Source organism: Aethalodelphis obliquidens, unplaced genomic scaffold, assembly GCF_003676395.1.
Source record: "Aethalodelphis obliquidens isolate GAN/ISIS:26980383/991018 unplaced genomic scaffold, ASM367639v1 scaffold5, whole genome shotgun sequence".
NCBI lineage: Eukaryota > Metazoa > Chordata > Mammalia > Artiodactyla > Delphinidae > Aethalodelphis > Aethalodelphis obliquidens.
In genome coordinates, this window is record NW_020837949.1 from 69,420,806 (window position 1) to 69,446,853 (window position 26,048).

At 37.9% G+C, this 26,048-nt stretch overlaps 1 protein-coding gene across 1 annotated transcript in view; it reads left to right on the forward strand.

Moving 5' to 3' along the window:
- Positions 1 to 15,716: 15,716 nt before the first annotated feature.
- AHR (aryl hydrocarbon receptor) overlaps positions 15,717 to 26,048 on the forward strand; it is a 49,596-nt gene continuing 39,264 nt past the window's right edge. The window contains exon 1 of the mRNA XM_027102593.1: positions 15,717 to 16,385. Coding sequence (XP_026958394.1) covers positions 16,321 to 16,385 — 65 coding nt within the window. The 5' untranslated portion in view covers positions 15,717 to 16,320. The remainder of the gene's footprint in view (positions 16,386 to 26,048) is intronic.

The following is a 26,048-nucleotide window of genomic DNA, read 5'->3' on the forward strand; positions in this document are numbered from 1 at the left end:
CCAGGGAAGCCCTATACTGTACAGTTAATGAAATGATCTGGCTTCAGCATATAAACCAAATTACCTAGATTATCTCGAATTACAAGCAATGTATCAAACTTGTTATTGACATCTGAAAAAAAGAAACATTGTAGCTGAGAAAACTTGACAGTTACCAAATCAATAATTAAACATAGCATGGATGCAATTTTTAGGTTCAGTTCAACAATCAAATGTTCAGGCTATGTTGTGTTAAGTACATAAATTCAACTCAAACACATGTTGATTAAGCACTTAACATTTCACCAACATGGTTTTCAATTGCATGAGAATTATGGCTTATTAATGAAAAAAATTATAAATAATATGATAAAATTTAAAAGTTAAGGAACAAACACATGGCACAAGCAAGTACTTTATGAGATTGATAGAATATTCTTCAAATCAGTTACATATTTCCTGACTTTGCTACATCACTCTGGTTTCAGCCTGGCTCCTGACTCATCTCCATTTCTATGTGTGTCTTCTTCTGTGCCCTTGAGACAGACAGACAGACACACACTCACACCTATTTATCTATATCTATATCTATATATATCTATATATCGATGAAATTAGGAATGGTTTTGATCCCTTATGACTTAAATTCATTCACTTGGACCTCAATTATGATAAACACTCCAGTTCTCCCCTAAATGTGCATCAACAGCTGAATAGATAAAGAAGATGTGGCACATGTATACAATGGAATATTACTCAGCCATAAAAAGAAACGAAATTTAGTTATTTATAGTAAGGTGGATGGACCTAGAGTCTGTCATACAGAGTGAAATAAGTCAGAAAGAGAAAAACAAATACCATATGCTAACGCATATATATGGAATCTAAAGAAAAAAATGGTACTGATGAATCTAGTGGCAGGGCAGGAATAAAGATGTAGACATAGAGAATGGACTTGAGGACACGGGGGCTGGGGAGAGGGGTAAGCTGGGGCGAAGTGAGAGTAGCATCGACATATATACACTACCAAATGTAAAATAGATAGCTAGTGGGAAGCAGCCACATAGCACAGGGAAATCAGCTCGGTGCTTTGTGACCACCTAGAGGGGTGGGATAGGGAGGGTGGGAGGGAGGCTCCAGAGCGGGGGGGATATGGGGATATATGTATGCATATGGCTGATTCAAGTTGTTGTACAACAGAAACTGACACAGTATTGTGAAGCAATTATACTCCAATAAAGATGTATTAAAAAAAAAAAGAATACTCGTGCCTTAATGGTGGTTTGGCATGTGGGCTGGTTTAAAGATAAAAGGTCTCTTGACTCCACAGATGCAACAAAAACTGTTTCTGGGGGGAAAAAGATGACAAAAAGATTATTTTATTACTTTAGAAAGTATGAGGTCAGAGAGCACAGAGCAAAATTTTTCCAAATCTGCTCAAAATCTTGACAGACATAGAGTTATGTCTGTCAGTCCATTTCCACTTACAGAATCATCATAGTGCTTCTAATTATTATGATAAAAATGTAACAATAACAGGAAAATATAAAATTGAAGTGAAGATTTTTCGTTTCACTTATAAGAAAGGTATCATTCAAACTCGTGGGCATTCTTAGGACTAGAGACTTCGAATGTCTAGATACCTATAGAATGTGCAATTGCTGCTCCTGTGTTATTCGCCCAACAGAACCAATATTTCACAAAATTTGTTTAGAACAATATTATCTGAGTAAAATTAATGACAAGAAAATACCATGAGACATTTTTAACAGCCGTTTGTCATGTCAATACCCATATTTTTTTTTTTTTAAAAAAAGGAAACAATATTAAATACACTTAGATAGTACTGTTTGGTTTTCTCAATGACCCTATGAGGTATGAATGAAATTTGCATACGTGTGTATCAGGACAGGAAACAGAATAAGCTCCAGGTTCTTTAAGTAGATCGAAGCTAAATACAGGGCATTAAAAGCTTACAAAATAATTGGAAAGGCTAGAGATGGAGGCTCTAGGCTGGGCATCCAGAAATGTTTCCAGAACATGGCACAACTGACCTATTAGCGGCACCACTACTTCTGCTTCAGTCAGAAAGGTGAGGAATCCCGAAGTCGCTACAGAATTTGAGTTCAAACGCGCACCGCTGTAGCTACAAGTAAGGAATCAGGAAACCACCACTGCTGCCACTGCAACAACCTCTCAAAACCCATGAAACGCAAAACTTGGATGCTGGAACCTATCACACAAAAATCATGTCTTCACAATCTTTATTAGCAGAAAACAGTGCAAGCAGCAGGAAGATGACCTCCACTTGACTTCTGCCTTCTAAATCTTAACAAGGGCATCTAATTGGCTGAACCTAATTTGCATCTGCAACTTTAATTGCGCAGGAATCTGGGAAGTGCAGTTTTTAGCCTTCAAGCTTCTGCAGTACAGAGATGCACACTGCAAAGCGGACAACGGTTTCAACCGGCCACATCCACCTTACGAGATTTGAAGATTTTAGAAATTTCTTACCCAAGATCACAGAACTAGCAAGTGCTAGAGCAACAAACTTGAATTCAAAGATTTTTGGCCACTTGCCCAGTGCTCTTTCCACTACATCAGTCTACAGCACTCATTACTCTGTGAAGACATTTGCCAAAGGAGACATATTTTCAAATCTTGTGCTAATTATATTTTCAATGAAGCATTAATTCAGGCATCTGCGATTATTGTTACCTTTTAGTCTTATGTCAAATCTAGTTGTTCTTCCAAACTAAGACTTAATCTTATTTTACAGTACTTACAGTTAAACCAACACAGCAAGGGTTTAATACCTTTGAGTATTTTTCTCAGCAGGCTTGCTGCTTAATCCATTTAATGTCAGAACAGCACAAACCTTCTTATTAAAATGGGGGAAAGGACATCGTTAGAATACATTAGTGGCTGTCTTTCTGCTGGGTAAGACAGCGAATATGGCAATATTTGTACCTCATCTTTATTTTAATTTGCATTTTCTGCTAATGGTGCAAGGAAAACATTTAAAAAGAAAAGATATGGGGTGCTAAATCCTCTTGAATTTTAATCATGCATAAAAGAAAAATAGGAGACTGAAACTTCTCTTTGAGAAGTCTTCCTAAGTGTATACTTCAATATTGAAATTAAAAATATGGAATATGCAAATAAAATACTTGGACAAATGGACAAATTTTAATGTATCTGTAATATCTCATTAATAAAAATTAAATCACAACTTTCATTCCAAATGCTTTTTACAGCAACTTTGGGAACATATTTTTATATGCACATTTAATGATATAAGTACAGAAATTTCTTATCTATACATTAAAAGAAAAATATAAATTACTAGATAACATGTATATTTAGACTTGATAATACTATGTGAAAATTAAAAGAAGGGGTTAAATTCATGTTACTACATAAAAAATCATTCAGTTCTTGCGCAAGTTAGCATTTAACTCTGAGCTGTTCAAGAATAAAAAGAGTTAAAGTTTGCATTTTTTATCTTTCATATGCTTTTCATCTACTGTCAAAACACCCTAGCAGGATTTAGATTGGTATTTTGATTAACACAGGTGTATGTTTGGGTGCTGGTGGTAGTGATGCTTTGCTTCAAAGAATCATGCAAAAAGTTGACATAAATCTTAGATCACAAAATCTTAGTTTAAATAAGTAAATATGGAAAACTATAATGTTTAATAAATTAAATAATTGAAAATCCTATTTCCTGAAGAGTTTAGATCAGGATTGTTTACATTATAAAATGATCCAGTTGGTATTCCATCAAATACCAATGTACTCCAAAACAATTATTGATTTCCATGCTTTTTTTCAGAAACACATTTGCTCTATGTGATTCTTTATTTATAGACCCAGATAACCAGGATGGATTCAACCTGAAGCAGGTACAAAAAGAATGTGCAAGGTTAATCCAAAAGCTGGAATAAATTGAATCCTTCTATGCCATTCCCATCAGGACTCCTTGCCACTCGAAAGGCAGATGGGAAGTCGATCGATGTTCAGGCAGGAAAGCAACTCAACTGAAGTTTACAGTTTTACAAGGGAAATTCTTTCACCCTGCCTTAGAAGGGAAGGGTGGAGAACCCACTGTTACACAGGACACTCCACCCTCAGCTACATCCCCTTGATTAATTATGTAATCAGATCTCCTTTATCATTATCTACTTACCAATCAGGTAATGGCAGATTTTTCTGATGCTTGCTATAGAGGTTGCTTTAGGGGGGTCCTGAGAGCCTTATTATACTTGTTTGGCACAGCATTAATGTGAAAAGATTTAACTTAGGGTGCAAGTTAACATTTTCCCCCAAAGTTTTTTTTTTTTTTCTTGCGGTACGTGGGCCTCTCACTGTCGTGACCTCTCCCGTTGCGGAGCACAGGCTCCGGACATGCAGGCTCAGCGGCCATGGCTCACGGGCCCAGCTGCTCCAGGGCATGTGGGATCCTCCCGGACCGGGGCACAAACCCGTGTCCCCCGCATCGGCAGGCAGACTCTCAACCACTGCGTCACCAGGGAAGCCCACCCCCAAAAGATTTTTAAAAAGCTATTAATTTAGCACGTAAGCCTTACAGACGTAAATTCTGATTACTGAATCACTGTAAAGTCTTACGCAAGTCAGGGAGTATAAGCAAAACAGTGGATGACAAAGACATTTCAAATTTATAGTACAAGAACAAGTGAAAAATATTTGTGAGGTAATGGAAACTATTAGCGTTTTAGTATATGTAAGTAACTGGTGGATACAGCAAAATGAATAATTTGTTGTTAACGTAAACCAGCTAAGTTCTTCAAATGCACAACTAACTACTGTACACATACATCCTTCAGTCCATAGATGGTGCAAAATGGGAATCTTGGCTTCTAAGTTTGTTCTCAAGCCAGAGAAGTGCAGAAATTTCATTTGTGTCTTCTTTCACTTATCTTCAATATGTTTCCTGGAATATAAAGGGCTAGAGAAAGTTCCAAAGCTTTAACTCATGTAAGAGCTGGGTGGGTAATATATCAGTCCTGGTCTCACTGAAACAGTTATCAGGTCTCAAAGAATTATTTTGTCTGGGAATTCTAAACTTAAGAGTAAATGGCTATTTGTTTTGCTCTTATTTTTTTCTCTTTTTATTGTGAACACTTTTAACATATGGAAAAATTGCAAGACTAACACAACAAATGCCTATATTCCCTTCACAATTGTGTATACATATAAATATACATATATATGTGCATATACATTTTTTTCTTAAATAAGTTGCAGACATCAGGATATTTCATACTTAAATGTTGCAGCATGCATTTCCTGAGATCTCATTCACAACCACAACACAATTATCACCTCTAGAAGTCCTGATATCCAGGCCACAACCTAAATCAACTAAATCAAAATCTCTTGAAAGGGCCCTAGGCATCAATATTTTTTAAAGCTCCCTGGAGATCACAATGTACAATAAAAGTTGAGGGTCATTGTCTACAGAATGATTAAATTCAAGTTAAATATTTTCAACAAAGGATACATCGTTTTTGTTTTTTAATATGCATAAGAATATGCTAGTCTTTTAAAGTTTAGCAGATCTAAATTATAGATTTTAGGACAGAGTGTCATAATAATTTATATTTCCTTAAGTTTTTCTTATCATGTTAATATAATTTTCTTTTGAAATAGTTATCTAATATAAATATATTTGAACTTCATTTCAGTATTTTCTATATCATGATTTTAAATGCATGAAATATGTATTCTTATGTAAATCTTAAATATATTTATATCAAAAGCTAAATAACTTTAAGCACAAGATATTTATACATATACATTACTTAATAAACTGTTTGTCAGATATGAATCTTAGCACATAAAATATAAAGCTTCTTAATAACTTTTTCATAATCAAATGTCATGTTATAAGAATAAAAGGTGCAGCAAGCAAAAGTTAAAATCTAAACCTAATACACATCAATATTTTAAAAGATAATGTTTTTTCATTTGTTAAAAATCTTGACTTTTTTATGACAAAGCATTCTTCCTAAGTAAATAGAAGTAATTTTGACCAACAACAAATTATTCCTACATTTTATTGTACTTTTCCTATCAGTGTTAAGATTAATATTAGCTTAAAAGGTATTAACAGACACTGCAGAAATACAAAAGATCATGAGAGATTACTACAAGCAACTCCATGCCAATAAAATGGACAACCTGGAAGAAATGGACAAATTCTTAGAAAAGCACAATCTTCTGAGACTGAACCAGGAAGAAATAGAAAATATAAACAGACCAATCACAAGCACTGAAATTGAGACTGTGATTAAAAATCTTCCAACAAACAAAAGCCCAGGACCTCATGGCTTCACAGGCGAATTCTATCAAACATTTAGAAAAGAGCTAAAACCTATCCTTCTCAAACTCTTCCAAAATACAGCAGAGGGAGGAACACTCCCAAACTCATTCTACAAGGCCACCATAACCCTGATACCAAAACCAGACAAAGAGGTCACAAAGAAAGAAAACTACAGGCCAATATCACTGACGAACATAGATGCAAAAATCCTCAACAAAATGCTAGCAAACAGAATCCAACAGCATATTAAAAGGATCATACACCATGATCAAGTGTGATTTATCCTAGGAATGCAAGGATTCTTCAAAATATGCAAATCAATCAATGTGATACACCATATTAACAAACTGAAGGATAAAAACCATGTGGTAATCTCAGTAGATGCAGAAAAAGTTTTCGACAAAGTTCAACACCCATTTATGATAAAAGCCCTCCAGAAAGTAAGCACAGAGGGAACTTACATCAACATAATAAAGGCCATATATGACAAATCCACAGCCAACATTATTCTCAATGGTGAAATACTGAAATCATTTCCACTAAGATCAGGAACAAGACAAAGTTGCTCACTCTCACCACTCTTATTCAACATAGTTTTGGAAGTGTTAGCCACAGCAATCAGAGAAGAAAAAGAAATAAAAGGAATCCCAATCGGAAAAGAAGTAAAACTGTCACTGTTTGCAGATGACATGATACTATACATAGAGAATCCTAATGATACTACCAGAAAACTGCTAGAGCTAATCAATGAATTTGGTAAAGTAGCAGGATACAAAATTAATGCACAGAAATCTCTTGCATTCCTATACATTAATGCTGAAAAATCTGAAGGAGAAATTAAGGAACCACTCCCATTTACCACTGCAACAAAAAGAATAAAATACCTAGGCATAAACCTACCTAGAGAAATAAAAGACCTGTATGCAGAAAACTATGAGACACTGATGAAAGAAATTAAAGATGATACAAATAGATGGACACGGGGAGGGGGAAGGGTAAGCTGGGACAAAGTGAGAGAGTGGCATGGACTTATATACACTACCAAATGTAAAATAGATAGCTAGTGGGAAGCAGCCGCATAGCACAGGGAGACCAGCTCCGTGCTTTGTGACCACCTAGAGGCGTGGGATAGGGAGGGTGGGAGGGAGATGCAAGGGGGAGGAGATATGGGGATATATTTATATGTATAGCTGATTCACTTTGTTTTAAAGCAAAAACTAACACACCATTGTAAAACAATTACACTCCAGTAAAGATGTTAAAAAAAAAAAAAAAGGTATTACTTTTTTTTGGCTTCTGACTGTGACATTGTGTAGCATATCCAAGCAAGGAAAGAGGGCATTATGCATTTAGAAATAGCCGTTAGTTACTTATGTCTGTTATTTTGTGTTAGAGCAAGCAACTCGTAAACTGATTATTTTTCAAGAATGAATCAAACCAGTTCACAGTGAGATAAATTATATATTTTTGACTGGAATAGAAGTCACAAGACCTCAATTCTAGGCTCTGATTAGCAGGGTACTTTATCTCAGGTTTCTCATCTGTTAATGAAGGGTTTAGCTATGCCAAAGATTCCCAGACTTTCCCAGTTCATGGCTCTCTTATTATCTCAGAAGTGTTTTCATGGTGTGGAGGCTAAAAGAAATACCTAATAATTCCATTTATTAAGTAGCTAGGTCCAAACTTATTATGTGTGTCTGTCCTAACAACTTCGTTGCTATTAAAAAAAAATAATACACATACATTTCTAAAACTTTTTGTTACGTTCTTAATGGCGTGTGCATGTTTATTGGATACTTTACAAATTCTGAAACCTTGGAATTGCATGGGAAACCAGTGTCCTCATTTCCTGTTCCACAGGCATTTTCCCATGGTTCTTGTGTTTTATAACAGCAACTTACAAAACGCTGCCTTAAAAGATGTCATCAGAAGGTTGGAGTACAGGGCTTCCCGGGTGGCGCAGTGGTTGAGAGTTCGCCTGCCAATGCAGGGGGCACGGGTTCGTGCGCTGGTCTGCAAAGATCCCACATGCCGCAGAGCGGCTAAGTCCGTGAGGCATGGCCGCGGATCCTGCGCGTCCGGAGCCTGTGCTCCGCAAAGGGAAAGGCCACAACAGTGAGAGGCCCAAGTACCGCAAAAAAAAAAACGGACTGAGTACAATTTCATGTTGAAGGTCTAATCTAATTGGAGGTAGTGTTTTGCATGGTGTCCAACTGATGTCACTGTGTTGGCCTTGAAAATTTTAAATAGCCCATGAATGTAAGGTCTAAGAGGTGCCCCTTTGAGTTTGTTGGGGCGCCCTTGGGGTGCCCCAGTACACAGTTTGTGAAGGATGGGCTATGCTCTCTAAAATATTTAATGTAAATGTAATATGTGATGTAAAATGTAGAAGCAGAGGATAAGTGAAATAGATCATTCTGAAGGCCTGGGGTAAGAAGCTGCAGGATTGAAAAGAAGGTAAAAATTGTAATAAATGTCTGTCTGCTTGGGGTGCACTTTCCCTCCCCATGTCACCTACAAAATGCCTACCGTGTCTCACAATTCGCCTCAGGGTAGCCTCCCTTAACCAAGGCAAATTCACCTATTACATATTCTCAGAGTATTCATCTCATAGCACTTATCATAGTGGCAATTATATATTTATTTGTATAACTACTTGTATAACTTCTCTCTCTCATTAGAATGTAAGCTCTAAGAGGCTAGGAATATGTCTGGTACCAGCACCACATCCCACGGTCTGGTATATTATAGAAGCTAAAACCTTGCTGGATGAAATGAATAAATGCACATACTCTGACAGAATAAGGTTAGCATTCATTTCAGTTCTTTTTTATTGTAAAACAGCTGCTATTTATAGTAGCATTCCTAAAACTTATTTCTTTTTCTCGTAACATTTACCAGGAAACAAGAACCCACAGATATAAAGCTGCATCGTAAACCTCAGAAAGTAATCTCACCTAAACTAAATAAAAGGATAATGTTGCTTTGGAAAAGGCAGTCAAATATTCATAAACTCTTAGAGGCAAATTAATTTTATAAGAAAAAGTCATTTTTTGGAAGGTGTGATTTTATTTTTATCTTATTTTTAAATTAATTTTTATTGGAGTATATTTGATTTACAATGTTGTGTTAGTTTCTGCTGTACAGCAAAGTGAATCAGTTATACATATATCCACTCTTTTTTAGATTCTATTCCCATATAGGTCATTACAGAGTATTGAGTGGAGTTCCCTGTGCTATACAGTAGGTTCTTATTAGTTGTAGTGTGTATGTGTCAATCCCAGTCTCCCAATTTGTCCCTCCCCCCCTTCCCCCATGGTAACCATAAGTGTTTTTCCTACATCTGTGACTCTATTTCTGTTTTGTAAATAGGTTCATTTGTACCATTTTTTTTTAGATTCCACATATAAGCGGTATCATATGATATTTGTCTTTCTCTGACTTACTTCACTCAGTATGACCATCTCTATCCATGTTGCTGCAAATGGCATTATTTCACTTTTTTATGGCTAATATTCCATTGTATATATGTACCACATCTTTTTTATCCATTCCTATGTCAGTGGACATTTAGGTTGCTTCCATGCCCTGGCTATTGTAAATAGTGCTGCAATGAACATTGAGGTACGTGTATCTGTTCGAATTATGGTTTTCTCCAGATATATGTCCAGGAGTGGGAATGCTGGATCATATGGTAGCTTTATTTTCAGTCTTTTAAGGAACCATACTGTTCTCCAGAGACTGTACCAAGTTACATTCCCACAAAGAGTGCAGGAGGGTTCCCTTTTCTCCACACCCTCTCCAGAATTTATTGTTTGTAGATTTTGTTTTGTAGATTTGTTTGTAGATTTGTTTGTAGATTTTGATGATGGCCATTCTGACCGGTGTGACTTAGTATCTCATTGTAGTTTTGATTTGCATTTCTCTAATAATTAGGGATGCTGAGCATATTTTCATGGGCCTTTTGGTCATCTGTATGTCGTCTTTGGAGAAATGTCTATTTAGATCTTCCACCCGTTTTTTGATTGGGTTGTTTGTTTTGGGTTTTTTGTTTTTTGTTTTTTGATATTGAGCTGCATGAGCTGTTTGTATATTTTGGCAATTCCTTGTCAGTCATTTCATTTGCAAATATTTTCTCGATTCTGTGGGTTGTCTTTTCATTTTTTTTTAAACATTCCTTTTCATGATTTTTAAAAAATTTTTACTTATTTATTTCATTTATTTACTTTCGGCTGCATTGGGTCTTTGTTGCGGCACACAGGCTTTCTCTAGTTGCGGGGAGCAGGGGCTACTCTTCGTTGAGGTGTGCAGGCTTCTCATTGCGGTGGCTTCTCTTGTTGTGGAGCACAGGCTTTAGGTGCGTGGGCTTCAGTAGTTGGGGCTCATGTGCTCTAGAGCCACAGGTTAAGTAGTTGTGGCACACAGGTTTAGTTGCTCTGCAGCATGTGGGATCTTCCCAGACCAGGGATCAAACCCACGTCCCCTGCATTGGCAGGCAGATTCTTAACCACCGCGCCACCAGGGAAGTCAAGTCTTTTCATTTTGCTTATGGTTTCCTTTGCTGTGCAAAAGCTTTTACGTTTAATTAGGTCCCATTTATTTATTTTCGTTTATATTTTCTTTTTTTAAAATACATTTATTTATTTGTTTTTATTTTTGGCTGTGTTGGGTCTTTGTTGCTGCACGCAGGCTTTCTCTAGTTGCGGGGAGTGGGGGCTACTCTGTTGCGGTGCATGGGCTTCTCATTGTCGTGGCTTCTTGTTTCAGAGCACGGGCTCTAGGCGCGCAGGCTTCAGTAGTTGTGGCACGCAGGCTTAGTTGCTCCGCAGCATGTGGGATCTTCCTGGGCCAGGGCTAGAACCCGTGTCCCCTGCATTGGCAGGTGGATTCTTAATCACTGTGCCACCAGGGAAGAACTCGTTTATGTTTTCAGTACTCTAGCAGGTGGATCAGAAAAGATCTTGCTGTGCTTTATGTCAGAGAGTGTTCTGCCGGTGTTTTCCTCTAAGAGTTTTATAGTATCAGATCTTGCATTTAGGTCTTTAATCCATTTTGAGTTTATTTTTGTATATAGTGTTAGAGAATGTTCTAATTTCATTCCTTTACATGTAGCTGTCCAGTTTTCTCAGCACCACTTACTGAAGAGACTCTTTTCTCCGTTGTATATCCTTGCCTCCTTTGTAACAGATTAGGTGCCCATAGGTACGTGGCTTTGTCTCTGGACTTTCTATCCTGTTCCATTGATCTATATTTCTGTTTTTGTGCCAGTACCATACTGTTTTGATTACTGTAGCTTTGTAGCAGAAAAAGCCATGTTATTACATAAAAATTGCTCATAGAAAATTTTAAAATCTTAGCAAAGGCCACAAACCACACTTTGAGAACCATGTTCTACAGTGGTGATATTAGAAGTAGAAGGTGATAGTTTCTAGAAAGTGGCAACTCATTCTTTTTTTTTTTAAATGGCATTCTACTACAAAGCCTGATTTTATTGACATAGTAAGCACAAATTTTAAGGGAAGTGCATGATGTCAGTATTAAAATGAAATGAATTCTGAAAATCTTATTGATATTCTATTTTAATCCTGGTATAAAGATCAATTAGTAAAATAAAGTCAAACAGAATCCTAAAGTCAAACAGGAAATAGGGATATGGAAGTAGGACAAAATAAGATAGCAAAGGATTGTATTAAATAACTAACAACCTTAAAAAGGGTGGACTTTTTTTAAAACAGTAGATTAAGATTGATTTATGGGATTTTGTACATTTAGTATATCCCTTTTCTGAAAAAGCACTTTAAGGTACAGAATCAATAAATTATGTTTTGTTATGCATTTTTCACCCTTAAAGTTCCTATGCAAGGAGGAAATTATTTGTTTACACTTTATACATTTTAGACAGAATGGCTCTGGATAATAATACAGAGATGGGGAAATAAAAGAGAAGGTAAGATAAAGATGGTTGATTCTGTGCCCTTGGAATTGCTAATCCATAAACAGCAAACTCCCCTGTACGCACTGCCTTCTTTGGGAACTCGTTCCACCTTTTGCCCTAAACTAAAATCTAGCTCTCCCCAAGGCTATCAGTTCCCAAATGGTGCCTAATTATTTTCTTTCATCACATATACAGGATATAGTGTTGATGTCCACCTAGTTCCCCATTGCCATATCCTGGATCACTTTTACCTTACAGTCTTGTAAAATTAAAATAAAACAAAAACCATCACCCACAAAACACACCTGTCCCTTTGTAGGTCATGCTACCTCCTCATCACACCTTCTTTATCTTTCTGATCCAAAATTATCAGCCTTCTCTATCTCACCCACCACTCTTCTGTCCCCCAGCTTATAGAGTAATGTTCCTCGAACTTTATGTACCTTTGAATCACCTGGGCGATCTTATTAAATTCAGATTCTGAGTCAGTAAGGACACCCAGAGATTCTGCATTTCTCATAATTCTCATGAGAAGCTGTGGACCACTTCGAAGAGTAAAGCACTAGAGGGGCTGTTTCTGTTATTATCAAAACTACAGTTATCCTAACTCCCCCTTTCTGCTTTGGCACTCTTTCCCTCCTGCCTTTACTATTTTTAGTATCAGTTCTTCTTCTTAATGTTCTTTGTCATTTTTACGCAGTCAATTTCAATCTCTCTCTCACCTCTCTCTCATCTGCTTAAGTACCACCCACTTAAAAAGAAAAAGAAAAAATCCCAATTTAACCCTTTACTCCCCCTAGCTGCCATCCTAGGTCTCTCAGTTTCACAAACTTTTTTAAAAAAACAATTGTCTGTGTTTGCCAATGTCACCTCCTCATCTCCAATTCAATTCTGTTCCCACTTCCGTGTGATTTGTAGGTCCATTAGTCCACCAACGGTGTTCACTAAAGTTACAAATTACCCCATTTTGAGAAGCCAAAAAGGACATTTCCAGTTCTCATCTTATTTGAACCTCTCAACAGCATTCAATACTGTGAACCACTCTGACATTTTTCCACTTTGTCCTCCATGACAAAAGTCTCCTTATTTTCTTGTTACCATTCTAGCAAGTCTTTTTCAGTTTTACAGCACCATAATCTTCTATCCAGCAATTAGATATTACATACTGAAGTTTTTTGGTGCCCAGTCCTCCTTTTCTAGCATATATTTGCACCCCACAACCTTCATAATCTCTTCTTTGTCACTTAAATGCAGATGATTTCTGAGATATTCTCCAGCTCACACATCTTTGAGTTACAAACCTATATATCCTACGGCCTACTTGACACCTTTGATGTCTCAAAGGTACCTCAAACATAAAAGATCCAAGCTAAATTAATAATTTCCCACCAGCACATGCCATTATTACATAGCCTGATACATAGTCCAAAAAGCTATTACTGTGTTTTTGACACATCCTCTTCTGTCACTGTCATATATTCATCCTTTCCATCTTTCAAGACCTCCTCAAATTCTGTGGAACCTATTCACTTTTTTTCCATCTACACTATCACCTCCACCCTTGTATCAGTAATTGGCATCCCTTGGCTGGGCTACTGCTAATGGTTTCCTAAGGAGTATCATTTCCATTCCTTTCTGCTCCTCCCTCTTTTATCTGTTCTACACTCTGCAGATATGGTGATATTTTGAAACACAAATTTGATCATTTCTGCCCTTCTCCCCTGCTCATCCTGAACTTGTTTTAGTCCATCATACTACTTACCAGGCTCCTTCCCACTAAACGGATGTTGCTTGTACTATTTCATTGGCTTGGAATGCCCTTCCCCTCTTTTCTCCTAAGACTTTATCCTTCAGACCGCAACTCAACTGTCATGATTTTGCAAAAGCTTATCTTTGTCTCAATGTCTAGGTCAAATTTCTCTACTAGAAGACCATACTGAATCGTGTACTTCTCCATTACAGTATTTCCTGAGAGTATGGTACTTTTCTGTTTTTGTTCACCATTGTCTCCTCAGTACTAGAACAATCATGGCACACAGGCATTACCCTCAAAATATCTCTTAATTGAATTAATGTGTGGAGGGGGTAATTATCCACAATATTTGGATAGGAATCGCAAATGATACGGCATTTGAGTTGGGCACTCTGGGTGTTATTATTGAAGAATAAGGTGGAGGAAGATGAATTAGGGACGTTGCTAAGCACAAAATTTAATAGTATTTGCTGGAATATTTAGATGTAAGTGGTAGGGGAGTTGAAGATGTTTCATAGGTTCATTGGAGAATGGTTGAGCCAGAGACAGAACAAGGTTTCAGCTGAAGAAAATGATGTTCAATTTATCAATGTTCTGAATTTGAGGTAACAAACTCACCAGGTGGAAATGGTTTGATGACATTTTGAAATGTAGGAATGGATATGGTGTGAGATTTCATCTAGACATCTTAGTCTGGTTGCCCTTCTGCTCCTGACAAGCAAAACATACTCCTCTTGTCATCTATTTCCTTATCTATTCTTTCTTTTTTTTTCTCTATCCCACTGTCACTTCCCTGGACTTTTACCTGGACTACTTCAACAACTCCCTAACTACTCTCCCTGCATCCAGTCTTGCTCTCCTGTAATCTAGTTTGCACTTTCATTCCAGAGTGACTTTTCCAAGACACCAGAATGTCATTTTCCTGCTGTGGATCCTTAAAATGTTTCCATTGACTGCAGAATAAAATCTGGACTCTTGATCAAAGCTTTATGATTTGATCCTAGAATTCCTGAATTTCACTTCCAGCTCCTCTCTCCAGCCATACCAGACTACTTATCCTCAAATGCCTCCTGCTGCCTTTCTTCCTTCCTTTCTACCTTACTGAAATCTGACTATAGATTAACAAAGTTATTCTGGCTGGGGAAAAAATACTATACTGTCTAGTATGGAGACAAAAACCAAACCCAAACAAAAAGACAAGTAAACGCCTAGCCTTCAAGTTCAACTCAGATGTGGCCTCCTGAAGATTTCTTCTCGAGGAAAATTTATAGTTCCACTGGTTTTCTGCCAGCTCACTGTAATTCTTAGCCCAAAATTAGCTGCATCACTGTCTCTTACATAGGTGAATTTAAGTTCACTATTTGGCATTTCTATCCTTGAGACTGTCTAATTACAAAGCGTTTGGCTACACATAATTTGTTGTCACACGTCTTTCTGGACTGGAAATGTGTCCACAGATTCCTTTCCTTGACCTCAAGAACATGGATACCGGGGGTGGGGGAAGGGGTCATTACGCCTTGCGTCATCACGTGCCGAGAGGGTGGGGCCCTCAAGGGAACTGTAAGGAAGGGCGGAGTCAAATAGAATGGGGCGGGGCTGCTAGGGGGCGGGGCCGCGAGAGGCGGGGCCACGAGGCGGGGCGGGGCCAGAGAGGAGTCGGGGGCGCTTCTGCCATTCAGCCGGTGCAAGCGGCGGCGGGAGGCAGCGCCTGTCGAGTCCCCTCGACGCTAGGTTCAGAGAGCGTTACTGGGACCACCGGCTCAGACCAGAGGCAGACGCGTGGTCGAGCGGAAGCTGGTGGCACCGAAAGCGGCGGCCGGAGTCCGAGCTCCAAAGGCGGGAAGTACCCGGGATCGGGGAAGCCCCGGGAGCAGCGCGGCGTCGCCTCCTTCACCCAAGGGGCCGCGGCGACGGTCACGGGGCGCGGCGCCAGAGCGCGCGACCCAGGCTGGGATTCCAAACAGGCGGCCCAGGCTCCTCCTCCATTCGGGCCGCCTCACCTGCGGGCAACGCTGCGCCGCCTCCGCCCGTATAGACAGCACCTGCGTCGCCCGGCTCACCGGTCTCCGCCCCTCGACCGCCGGCGCCAGGCCCGGGCGGCGCACTTGGACTCGGGGCTGCGGGAGCCAAGGCTCTTGGGGTGCGGCGTCTTTGCCACCGCCCGGGGAGGGTGCAGGTGGAGCGGGCGCGGCTGCGTGGAACCCGGCGCCGGCCGCCTAAGCCGCAGTCGTCCCGGTCGCCGCCGGGTCCCGGGGACCGGGCTGTCCGCGCCCGCGCCCGGGGAGAAGCCGCCGCCAGCCGGGCACCATGAACAGCAGCAGCGCCAACATCACCTACGCCAGTCGCAAGCGGCGGAAGCCGGTGCAGAAAACGTGAGTGTCTGGTGCGCGTCCTCGGCGCGGGGGTGGGCGCTCAGGCGCGCAGGTGCCGGAGGCCGCCTCACCCGTGCCCACATCCCCGCGGCCTGGTGATTAGGTCCCTTCCCCACGCAGTCCGTGGAATCGCGATTTGGAGGCCGGTCGAGAAACCCAGGCCTTGGGTTTTTCCGTGTTTAAAGATCGCATTTAAAAAATTGTGCCCCCCGTTCCCCAGTCTCTAGGGCACGCGCACCCTCGCACCCCCACCCCCCACCCATTTGTAGCACTGTTCACTGTGCTATGGTCCTAATTTGTTGACAGCTCTGGTCTGCCCTGTGGGGCTGGCTGGTGGATTAGTTAACCTAAGCCCGTCTTGAAATCCCCTTTCACATTTAATATCCTCCTCGGTTAGGTTAGAGGACGGTCACCATTCTCACTCCTGATGGGGGGAGATGCTTTTAGGAGCTAAACACGTGCTGTCTGCAGGAAAGGGAATGAGTGTTTCTGAAGGTATTTTTTAGTCCGGTGCAACTGGCTTTCTGTTGCACTCTTTACTTATTTGGCAGTAATTTTGTAGCGCTCAGCGTGAACGCATCGGTACAATGTATAGAGATGGTAGCAGTTTTGAGTGAGTGTAGTAGCCAGAATACAGTAACGGATTTGTATTTTCAGTCACCTTTTGGGGGAGCTTTCTTATCACTTTGGGTCTGTAAATGATTTGGAGCTGGAATTATTGAAACAGACGTTTTCATTCTTAGCATCTTTCTCTAATTCCCTTCTCCCTCTACTTCCAAGTTTAGTCAGTTCTGATAGATTACAAACTTAGATTTTTTGTTTGTTTGTTTTGGTGGGATATTTGTGTGAGATGGCAAATCCTTTTTTTTCAGAAAAAAGAAAAATCCGTGCTTGAGACAGATTTACTTTTGTGAATTGGCAGTATTCATGTGTTTATTCCTAATTATTATCCCTGAGTTATTTTACTTCACATTTTTCAAACTTTCATAAACAACTTTCAGAACACATTAAACAGTTCCTCAGAACAAATCAGAAGTGTGCATTTGGCTTAAAACTTAATTTAGGTCACTAATCCAAACCAGAAAAATAACAGTTTAAGATTAATATTTAAGACCAGTTTAAAAGTTTAATTATTCTGGAGTTTTAATTTCCTTTTAGAATTTCAGTGATTATAGGTCTTCAGATCTAGACTTGGCATTAACAGAGGATATTCATCTATAAATAGACTGATTAAAATTTGGAAGACTTATCCTGCAGTGTGGCCGACGTTAGGAATACTGCCGAATCAGCAGTTTTTGTCTTGGCAGTTCTGTTGACATTGGTTTTCAATACTTGCGTTTTATAGAGTGGTTTCTTATATAAAAATGTATTTGTCTAATTTGACTTTGTCCTTAGTGGTTATTTAAAATTCAGAGGCGTCACAAACGCTTCTATGTATTTATTAATACACTGGTATACTTGGCATTATATATAATAGAGTTTTATCATAGGTGTTATGTATATGGTCACATAACCTGAAGATGCCCCTGATGGATTTTTAAGTTACTGCATTTCAGTCAGTGTGTTACAGAAAGACCTAGATGACTTTAATAGAATGCTTTAATTTTTATTCATCATAAAGTTTAACATTTTTGGCTTCTCGTTAATGTTTTATTAAAGATTTTTCCTTTAAACATAGTACTGTACATTTTATTTACGTAAGATGTACCTTTTATTATTTTATATTAGCATTTTAATATACTTTCTAAGATGTTAGTATATTTGTATTTAATAATCTCTAATACAAGACAACTAAAGCGTTTCTACATTCACCCTTATTTTATTTAGTTAGTATAAATGTTTATCAGATCTTTATTGAACATCATGCGTTGCTTTTAATCATATAAATGCCTTAAAAGGTCACTGCTCCATAAGAAAAGCCTAGTGCTGGCATTTACAGAATCACATGAAATTGTTTATAAATTGTTTTTACCAGAATGAAAAAATGGTTAACTTAAAATGCAGTTAATCAAAGTCCATTTTAAGAATGGGGCCATAAACCCAATATTAAGTTTAATGTGTTTTTTTAGTTAAATTACTAGTTTGTGGCTAATAGGCTCTATAATATGTTGGCACATTGTCAGAAAAATTCATCTTGTTTGAGCTGAAAATGTTATTGAGATCTATTTAACTTTGACCCCTTAAGTCAGCCATTGTATCTTAAAGAGAAAATATGTTGTAGCATAATTATAGGACTGTTAAAAAGATGGCCATTTAAATATACAATTCCATAAAATTTTGGAACCAAGTGTGTGACATACTTTTAACCTGAAGCTCTTCCAATCTTCAATGGAATTTATTAAACGGGATCAACGCCCCCTAGTGGCAAAGTCCAACGTTGAAAATTATCTTAGTACGAAATATATTTTAAACGTGTTAAATTTAATCCCGCTAAAGTATCTTGTACATAGTAGACACTCAGTAAATGTTTCTTTTCTTTTCGGAGTAATGAAAGCTAGAAGATTAAAGGATATGAAGCAACCTTGCATCTGATCCATGTTCCTAAAGAAATTTTCAAAGATACCCTTAGGAATAGGTTCTACTGTTTCCTTACCTGTTCCTTAAAATAACCCTGCTCAAAAAAAAAAAAAAGAAAGAAAGAAAGAAAGAAAAAACAATTTGTTTTTACTTAAATCCTCTTCTTGTTTTATTTTCTTTGGAGATGAAAGCCTTTTTGTACATTTCTTTAATTACTTTGCTGCATGAAGATAGGTGAAAAGCACACTATTGAATTAAATAGAGTCTGGGTTTCTTTTCCCTAATGATAATAACTTTGGATGTATTTTTGTAGTTTTTAAGTTCTATTAATACATAAAAAGTTTTAGTGGTACTTCAATTTACCATATTTTTAGAAAATTAGTGCTGAATATTGGCAAATAATAGGTGTTGAGTAAATGAAATCTACACTTAAAAATGATATCATTAGTGGTGGTGATCAAGCCAGCCATCATGAAGTGTCAGAGTTAGAAATAACTTCTCAGCCTTAGTTGACCCTTTTTACTTTGTTAACACACTAATAACATTAGTATAAAGGCAGTGTCTTCCTTGCTATGTTTGCTAAATTGCTATTCATTCTGTTTAAACCTAATGAACCTCACTTATACAATACCTACTTAGTTGAATAAAATTGTTTTACTGAAAATGTTTGATATAAACGTACTATGATAAAATTTCCTAAATAGCTTCTAAAATAAAAATATAGGTATTTTTAGTTACATAATTGTTTCTCCACTGTTGTTTTTCTTTCAAATAAGCTTTGTTCAGATAGTTTATACATAGTGACTATAAAGGCTCTCAAATATTGGACCTATGAAATAAGTAAGTGAAAGTGATTAGTTATTGGTAACATTTATACAAATACATAGTGTAAAGAGGAAACAGTGAGCACTAGTTGAAAAAGCGCTAGTTCTAAACTAAAATTGAAAAAGCACTAGCTCTAAACTAAAAGATGAGGTCTACTTTTCTCACTTGTATAGGTCTTGGCAAGTGATTGACCAATAAGGCAGGCAGTCAACACCTACATTGCCACTCTCACAACTAAAATTAGCAGAGGAAGAGTATTTTATAAGCTGTAAAGACTTCTAACAGAAATATAGATTCTATTTTTAAATAATTTCAGCTTACATTATCACAGAACAATCAATTCTCCTGTGAAACAGTAAGAGGCAGTATATGATTGCATTCTCAATTGTGGGTAATGAAATGTACTACTCCACTGGTGAAAAAACATACACAGTACATGCTCATTGGTGCATATAATTTAGACACTTACTTAGAAATTAGTACCATGCAAATCTTTAACAACAGTACTTTTCTACTTCCACTCTTCTTTTAAAACTGATATTTTTGCATACTGGTTTTATATAACAAAAATCTACTGTTTGTTAGTACTTATTGTGACATAAGCAGGCACAGTGCTTTACAGACATCATTTTATTTCATTTTTATAATAGTAGTATGAAAAGGTATTATTATTTCAGCTTTCCAGATAGGGACCTGAGGTTCAGATTCAAAATTGTTAGGTAGTAAATGAAAGGATGAGTTTTAATATCAGATTCCAGGTCTTTTGGCTCCAAAGCTTACATTCATTCCAACTTCGCAGTGCTGCCCAGGTAAGTTCAGTGATGCAGATGGTACACCCACATACTAGGGATTTCCTTAACGCTCACTGTTTCTTCTCAAATAGTGTTCTGAATAAATTATTTCCCTTTGCCCATACATGATTTGTGCTTGCTTGACTCCGTACTTGCATTCATGCCCTTTCTTCTTAGAGTCTTTTCCTCCTCTTTTCATTGATGTGCTAGCTACCTCCCCTCCTTTAAAACATTGTTTTCAGTGGCTGCATGGTACTCCCTTCTGTTAAAGCTCTGTAATTTATTTTGAGGCGGAAATTCTGTTATTTCCAATCTTTAAATATTTCAACTAGTACTTCAGAGAATACCCTTGAGATATGTGAATTTCTATGTAAATTTTTAGTTCATTCCTTAGGAAAAATTCCTGTAAGTGGAAATTTGGGTACAAAGATATGATATACTTTTACGGTTGAGCCAGATATTATGCTCTGAAACATGCTGTCAAATTACTCTGCAAAAAATTTCCATTCCTATTGGTACTCTGTAGGAGTGCCTATATCCTTGCATTTTTGCTTTAAAAATATTAATTGTCAACTTCATAAGCCAAAAAAAAAAAATGGGGTAGATAATGGAACTTCTGTGTTGGGATTGTATGTGTGGAATAATAGTGAGTACATTTGCAGATTTTTCTACTTGAGATGTCCTTTACATACTGATTTTCTTTGTTTTATGTTTTTCAGTTTGCTCTTTTACCTTATTTTTAATGAAATACTGTTTTGAAAAGTATTCGTTTTAAATAACACATGCACATGAAAAAGTCAATAATGTGTATAATGTTATCTTAAGTTTAGCATAGTAGGCATTATCTGTTGATGTTTTATTGTGATAGTTATGGTTATTAGTGCTATTTAGTCTCTCCTCATCCTCCCAGTATAATTTTATCACAATTTTGGATTAAATTCACATGCAGTGTTTCCTTAACTGTAAGTATTGTTTATTGCTGAGTTAAGTAATATACTATGATTACATTTTCTTTTCTGTTCTCCGTTGTCATTGATTTCACTTTTTACCTAATTTTCATCTTCATATTATTTATATCTGGGTTTAGCTGTGTCTTAGGTTTATCCAAGACAGATTTTGTGTTTCTATCTCTGTTTTCCTTGTTTGGCATGATCTTCCAGAGAGAAGGGTAGTTGCAGAAAGCCATGTACTCTGCCATCATGAAACTGGAAGTGATTTACCTATCTTTAAGACCTGATGTAGAAACCACATTTCCATGAAACCTTCCCCCATTACTCTACCTGTATGTGAGCTCTTACCTTCCTGAACTCTCCAGCATCACTTTTATGGCATCTACATTATTGAGCAATACATTATGTTTGATTTTTGGCTTGTTATAGAATGTATCTCCTCCTAGTAAGAAAGACAAGCTCTGTAAAGATAGGTCTACCTTTTATTTGTCTTTATAGCAACCAGAACTTCCTAGTACCATATACATAGTAGGTATTTGAGAATATTTACTAATTTAACAATTGGCCACCAGTTAAAATTTTTCATGTTTTAGTGATGTATTCTCTGTGGGTTCCAAGGGAAATACAAAGAAAAAAAGTGTATATTTTAAAAAGAAGAGGAAAAAGGGAACATTCTTAATGATTTTTTTCCAGGATTTTGGAAGTAACAGTGATTTCTAGGGCATATTTCATGTTCCAGTTTTCATTGTTAAAGTCTTGTGCTAAAGATTATATGCCGTTTGTACCTCATCACCACTCCTTAAGCATAGCAAAAGAGGGAAAGGGAAGAACCCATCACAATTGTAGAGCGGCTGCAGGAGAGCGAGTGAAGAATTCAGACTCCTTACAAGTAACTGCCAGCCAGAATTCTCCGAAGGTTTTGTAGACATTTTTTTGCTTCGCATAGGGGAGTAAAATATCCAGCTGTATTCCGAGTAACAGTGAAATTTGACTTAATTTGTGTCACAGATCCCCTCTCCAATATCACGTTAAGTATACAATTTATGACGATAAACATTCAGCATTTATATTCAGAGATAAATAAGTATGCGCTGAAGCCATGGGGAGGAAATGAAGAATGAATGGGTTTAAGAGTTGGGCTTAATGGGGTGTACGTGGTATGGTAGAGAGATTTATCGAGAAATACTTCAATTTCCTAGCTGTTGGAATGAGAGTCATACCATAATAGATGCAGAGAAGCGGTGCCCAACTTCTGAAAAATATGAATGTGAGGACATTCAGGTACAGGGGCTGGAAATAAACAAGTTACTGGTAAGTAGACTGAAGCAGTGAGAGTAGATTAAATCACCCACAGCAAGAAGCCGATAGGGCAAAAAACTCAGTACTGTGATAGGTAATCTTCGTTAGAAAATGCCACCTTAATCTAAGGATTACTGAAACTTTGTCTTTGCATGTCATTTTGAGGTTTTATGGTAAATGTCATAAAAATATAAACATTTACAATTACAGTAATTTATGATTAAACTGGATTGTTACGTTTTTCAACTTTGTTTCAAACCCTGAGCACAAGTGATGAGCCTAAGAGACATTTTAGCCTGGGATATTAAAAAGGTATTAAAGGGAGCATGCAAGCTGGCACTGGACATGCTATTGGGCTTGTTACTGCCAGTACTTATGGCATGCAGGGCTTCTAAAACAGGAGCATGGCATGCAGTCAGCTAAAGTCTTGCTTTCACAGCAATTTTGATTTACAGGTTGGGACAAGATTTTTGAGGTTAAGGTTTAAAAAAATAATAAATTGTTCCTTTCCCCGATCGACATCTACAGTCTCCCTATTTCAGGAGGTGTCTGAATTCCAGATATCCCAAATCCAATCTTGCAGGGACACTTATTTACATTTCAGATGTAGACTTTTGTTTAAATAGATGGCTGGCAGTATGTTTGGCATAGGTTTAAAGACAATAGGAAAGTAAAAGTACCAGCGTAACTCAGGTGTAATTGATGTAGAATTACTCTCTTTTTAATTACTTGGTGCATCTTTAATAGGTGTGGATAAGTATGAAGTATTTTCACAAAATAGTTCTGAATCTTTCTCATAAAATCGGTGAAAAGGTGTCTCAAATCTATGACTTCAGCTTTAACAACAGTGGATTCGAAATGCCAAGTCCAGTGGGTACTTCTCAGCCCTGACTTTCCTTAATAACTTGGTGCATTTGACTTTGTTCTGTGACCTCCAAAATATTCTGCCTGGGTTCTTTTCCTATCTGCCTTATCATTCCTCCTCCATACTCTTTGCCCGCGGCCCTTTCCTCAACGTTATACCTAAATGTTGGCATCATTGAGGTCTGTCCTCAAGTCTCCTCTTTCTTCGTTTGGCGTACTTTCCATTAGGAAATACAGTTGTGATCCTAAGCTACCAATCCCAGTCATTTGCAACCTCTCCTCACTCACCGTTTTTCTCTCCCTTACTTCCTATACCTAGGAAGTCAGCACGTCAGTTTAGTTGACTGAACACTTGAGTCTGGCTCGGTACGGAGCTTTGTGGTAGGTACAAAGTGCTGTGTTTAAAAATCTCAAGCCAGGCCTTACTTGTTATCGTCCCACTATCACTCCCTGTGGTCAGGCTGCAATCATTTCCTTTCTGGACACTTCTGATCAGCAGCCATTAATTGAGAGTCCACTCCGTGTCAAGTACTATGCTAGGCACTGGAGATACAAAATGATTAAGTTGATATTGTAATAAGAGAACAAACAAGTATATGTAATATAGGTTGCATAACACTTGACTTAGGAAATTCAGTCTCAAGCTAAATATTCCATAATGTGCATAATAATACATTAGAGCTGTGGACAGTTTTGCATTGTGTATAGAAATAGTCTCATCTAGTGCAGGGTTGACTACTGCAAAAAGCCAGCGCAAGACAGGCAGCAATATCACATGGAGGAAGACCTCTAAACCTCTTTATCCTACTTTTATTGTTATCTCTTTCTGTGTCCTAGCAGCTTGTCTTGCTTCAATGTTTGTGTTACTGTCTTCTCCCCAGTGTTTTATAATCATTACTGGAAAGCTACCAAGAGTGCACGACTAGATTTTATTTTCAATTATGGGAAATGCTGTCTGCACAGAATATTCCTTAATGGAATGGTGCTTAAGGCATTTACATAAGATGCATAAAGTACAGTAGTCACCTGGGAGGAATCCAGTGGGAGTAGGTCAGGGAAGACTCTACAGTAAAGTGATCTAATTGAGCAGCGCTTTGAAGCTGGTTCACTGCTCAGTGTTGTGTGCTTGGCACGTGTGGTGGGTGGTCACTATTTACTGAAGGAAGGCGGCCCTAACCAGCTTCCCCTTCTCTCTCTTTACCCTGTGCTTCACAGATAGGCCCTCTCACAGTTCACCTTTCCTCAGTTATGCCGCCTTCTGAAATCCTGTTCTCCTTTCAAGATGTAGCTCAGATACCACCTTTTCTATAAAAATGTTTTTTCAAGCAGTTGCTCGCTGAACTCAGCTCCCGTCACACTTTTTGAGTATATAGGAGAAGAATGTTTTCCTGGACCACCCAGGACATAGGTGCAAATAAATATTTGCTTTAACAGGTGATTAGTCAGTAGACAGTTATTCAATGAGGTAGACATGCATTATAGGTAAAAGTTGAGATTCAGTTGATTAATTGGAGAGATGCAGTAATTAGGTGTGACTTGAATTTGATTATACACGTGACCAGGGAAAATAGCTAGAGAAATAGTCACCAATTTCTGTTAAGTATGTAGTTACACGCATAGTCTAGAGGAAGTATCTACTGACTTATTTTGTATATATGCCACTTTATCAGTTTCTTACTCTTATTTTTTGTAGAAATAACATGAACTGTAATAGAAAAAAATAGAAATAGACAAGTTCTGAAGAAATTACTGGGTAGGGACATTGAAAAAAGCCTGTTAAGTTTTCATATTACTTTCTGTTATCTTTTTGCATAAAGTATTACTTCTTCATGTTCATATAACATTGAAAACATGTTGTCGAGAAATGTTTTGATTGAATCAAATTAACAGCATTATACTCAAGCCAATTTCCACTCTTTCAGATGAAATTAATTTGAATTATCAAAAATGTCTTTGTCTTCTCAGTAAAACTGGAGGAAAAAAGTCTTCATCATAAGAATGCTCCGGCTAATTCTTTATTTTTCTGGCAAATGGTGGGGTACAGAGACATGATCTAAAAATTACTTTGTTTTTTTTTTTTTAATTAATTAATTTATTTATTTATGGGTGCGTTGGGTCTCCGTTTCTGTGCGAGGGCTTTCTCTAGTTGTGGCAAGCGGGGCCACTCTTCATCGCGGTGCGCGGGCCTCTCACTATCGCTGCCTCGCTTGTTGCGGAGCACAGGCTCCAGACGCGCAGGCTCAGTAATTGTGGTTCACGGGCCCAGTTGCTTCGTGGCATGTGGGATCCTCCCAGACCAGGGCTCGAACCCGTGTCCACTGCATTGGCAGGGAGACTCTCAACCACTGCGCCACCAGGGAAGCCCCTGTTTGGTTTTTTGATATCTTCTCTTTTTATATTTCAACATTAGGTGTCTG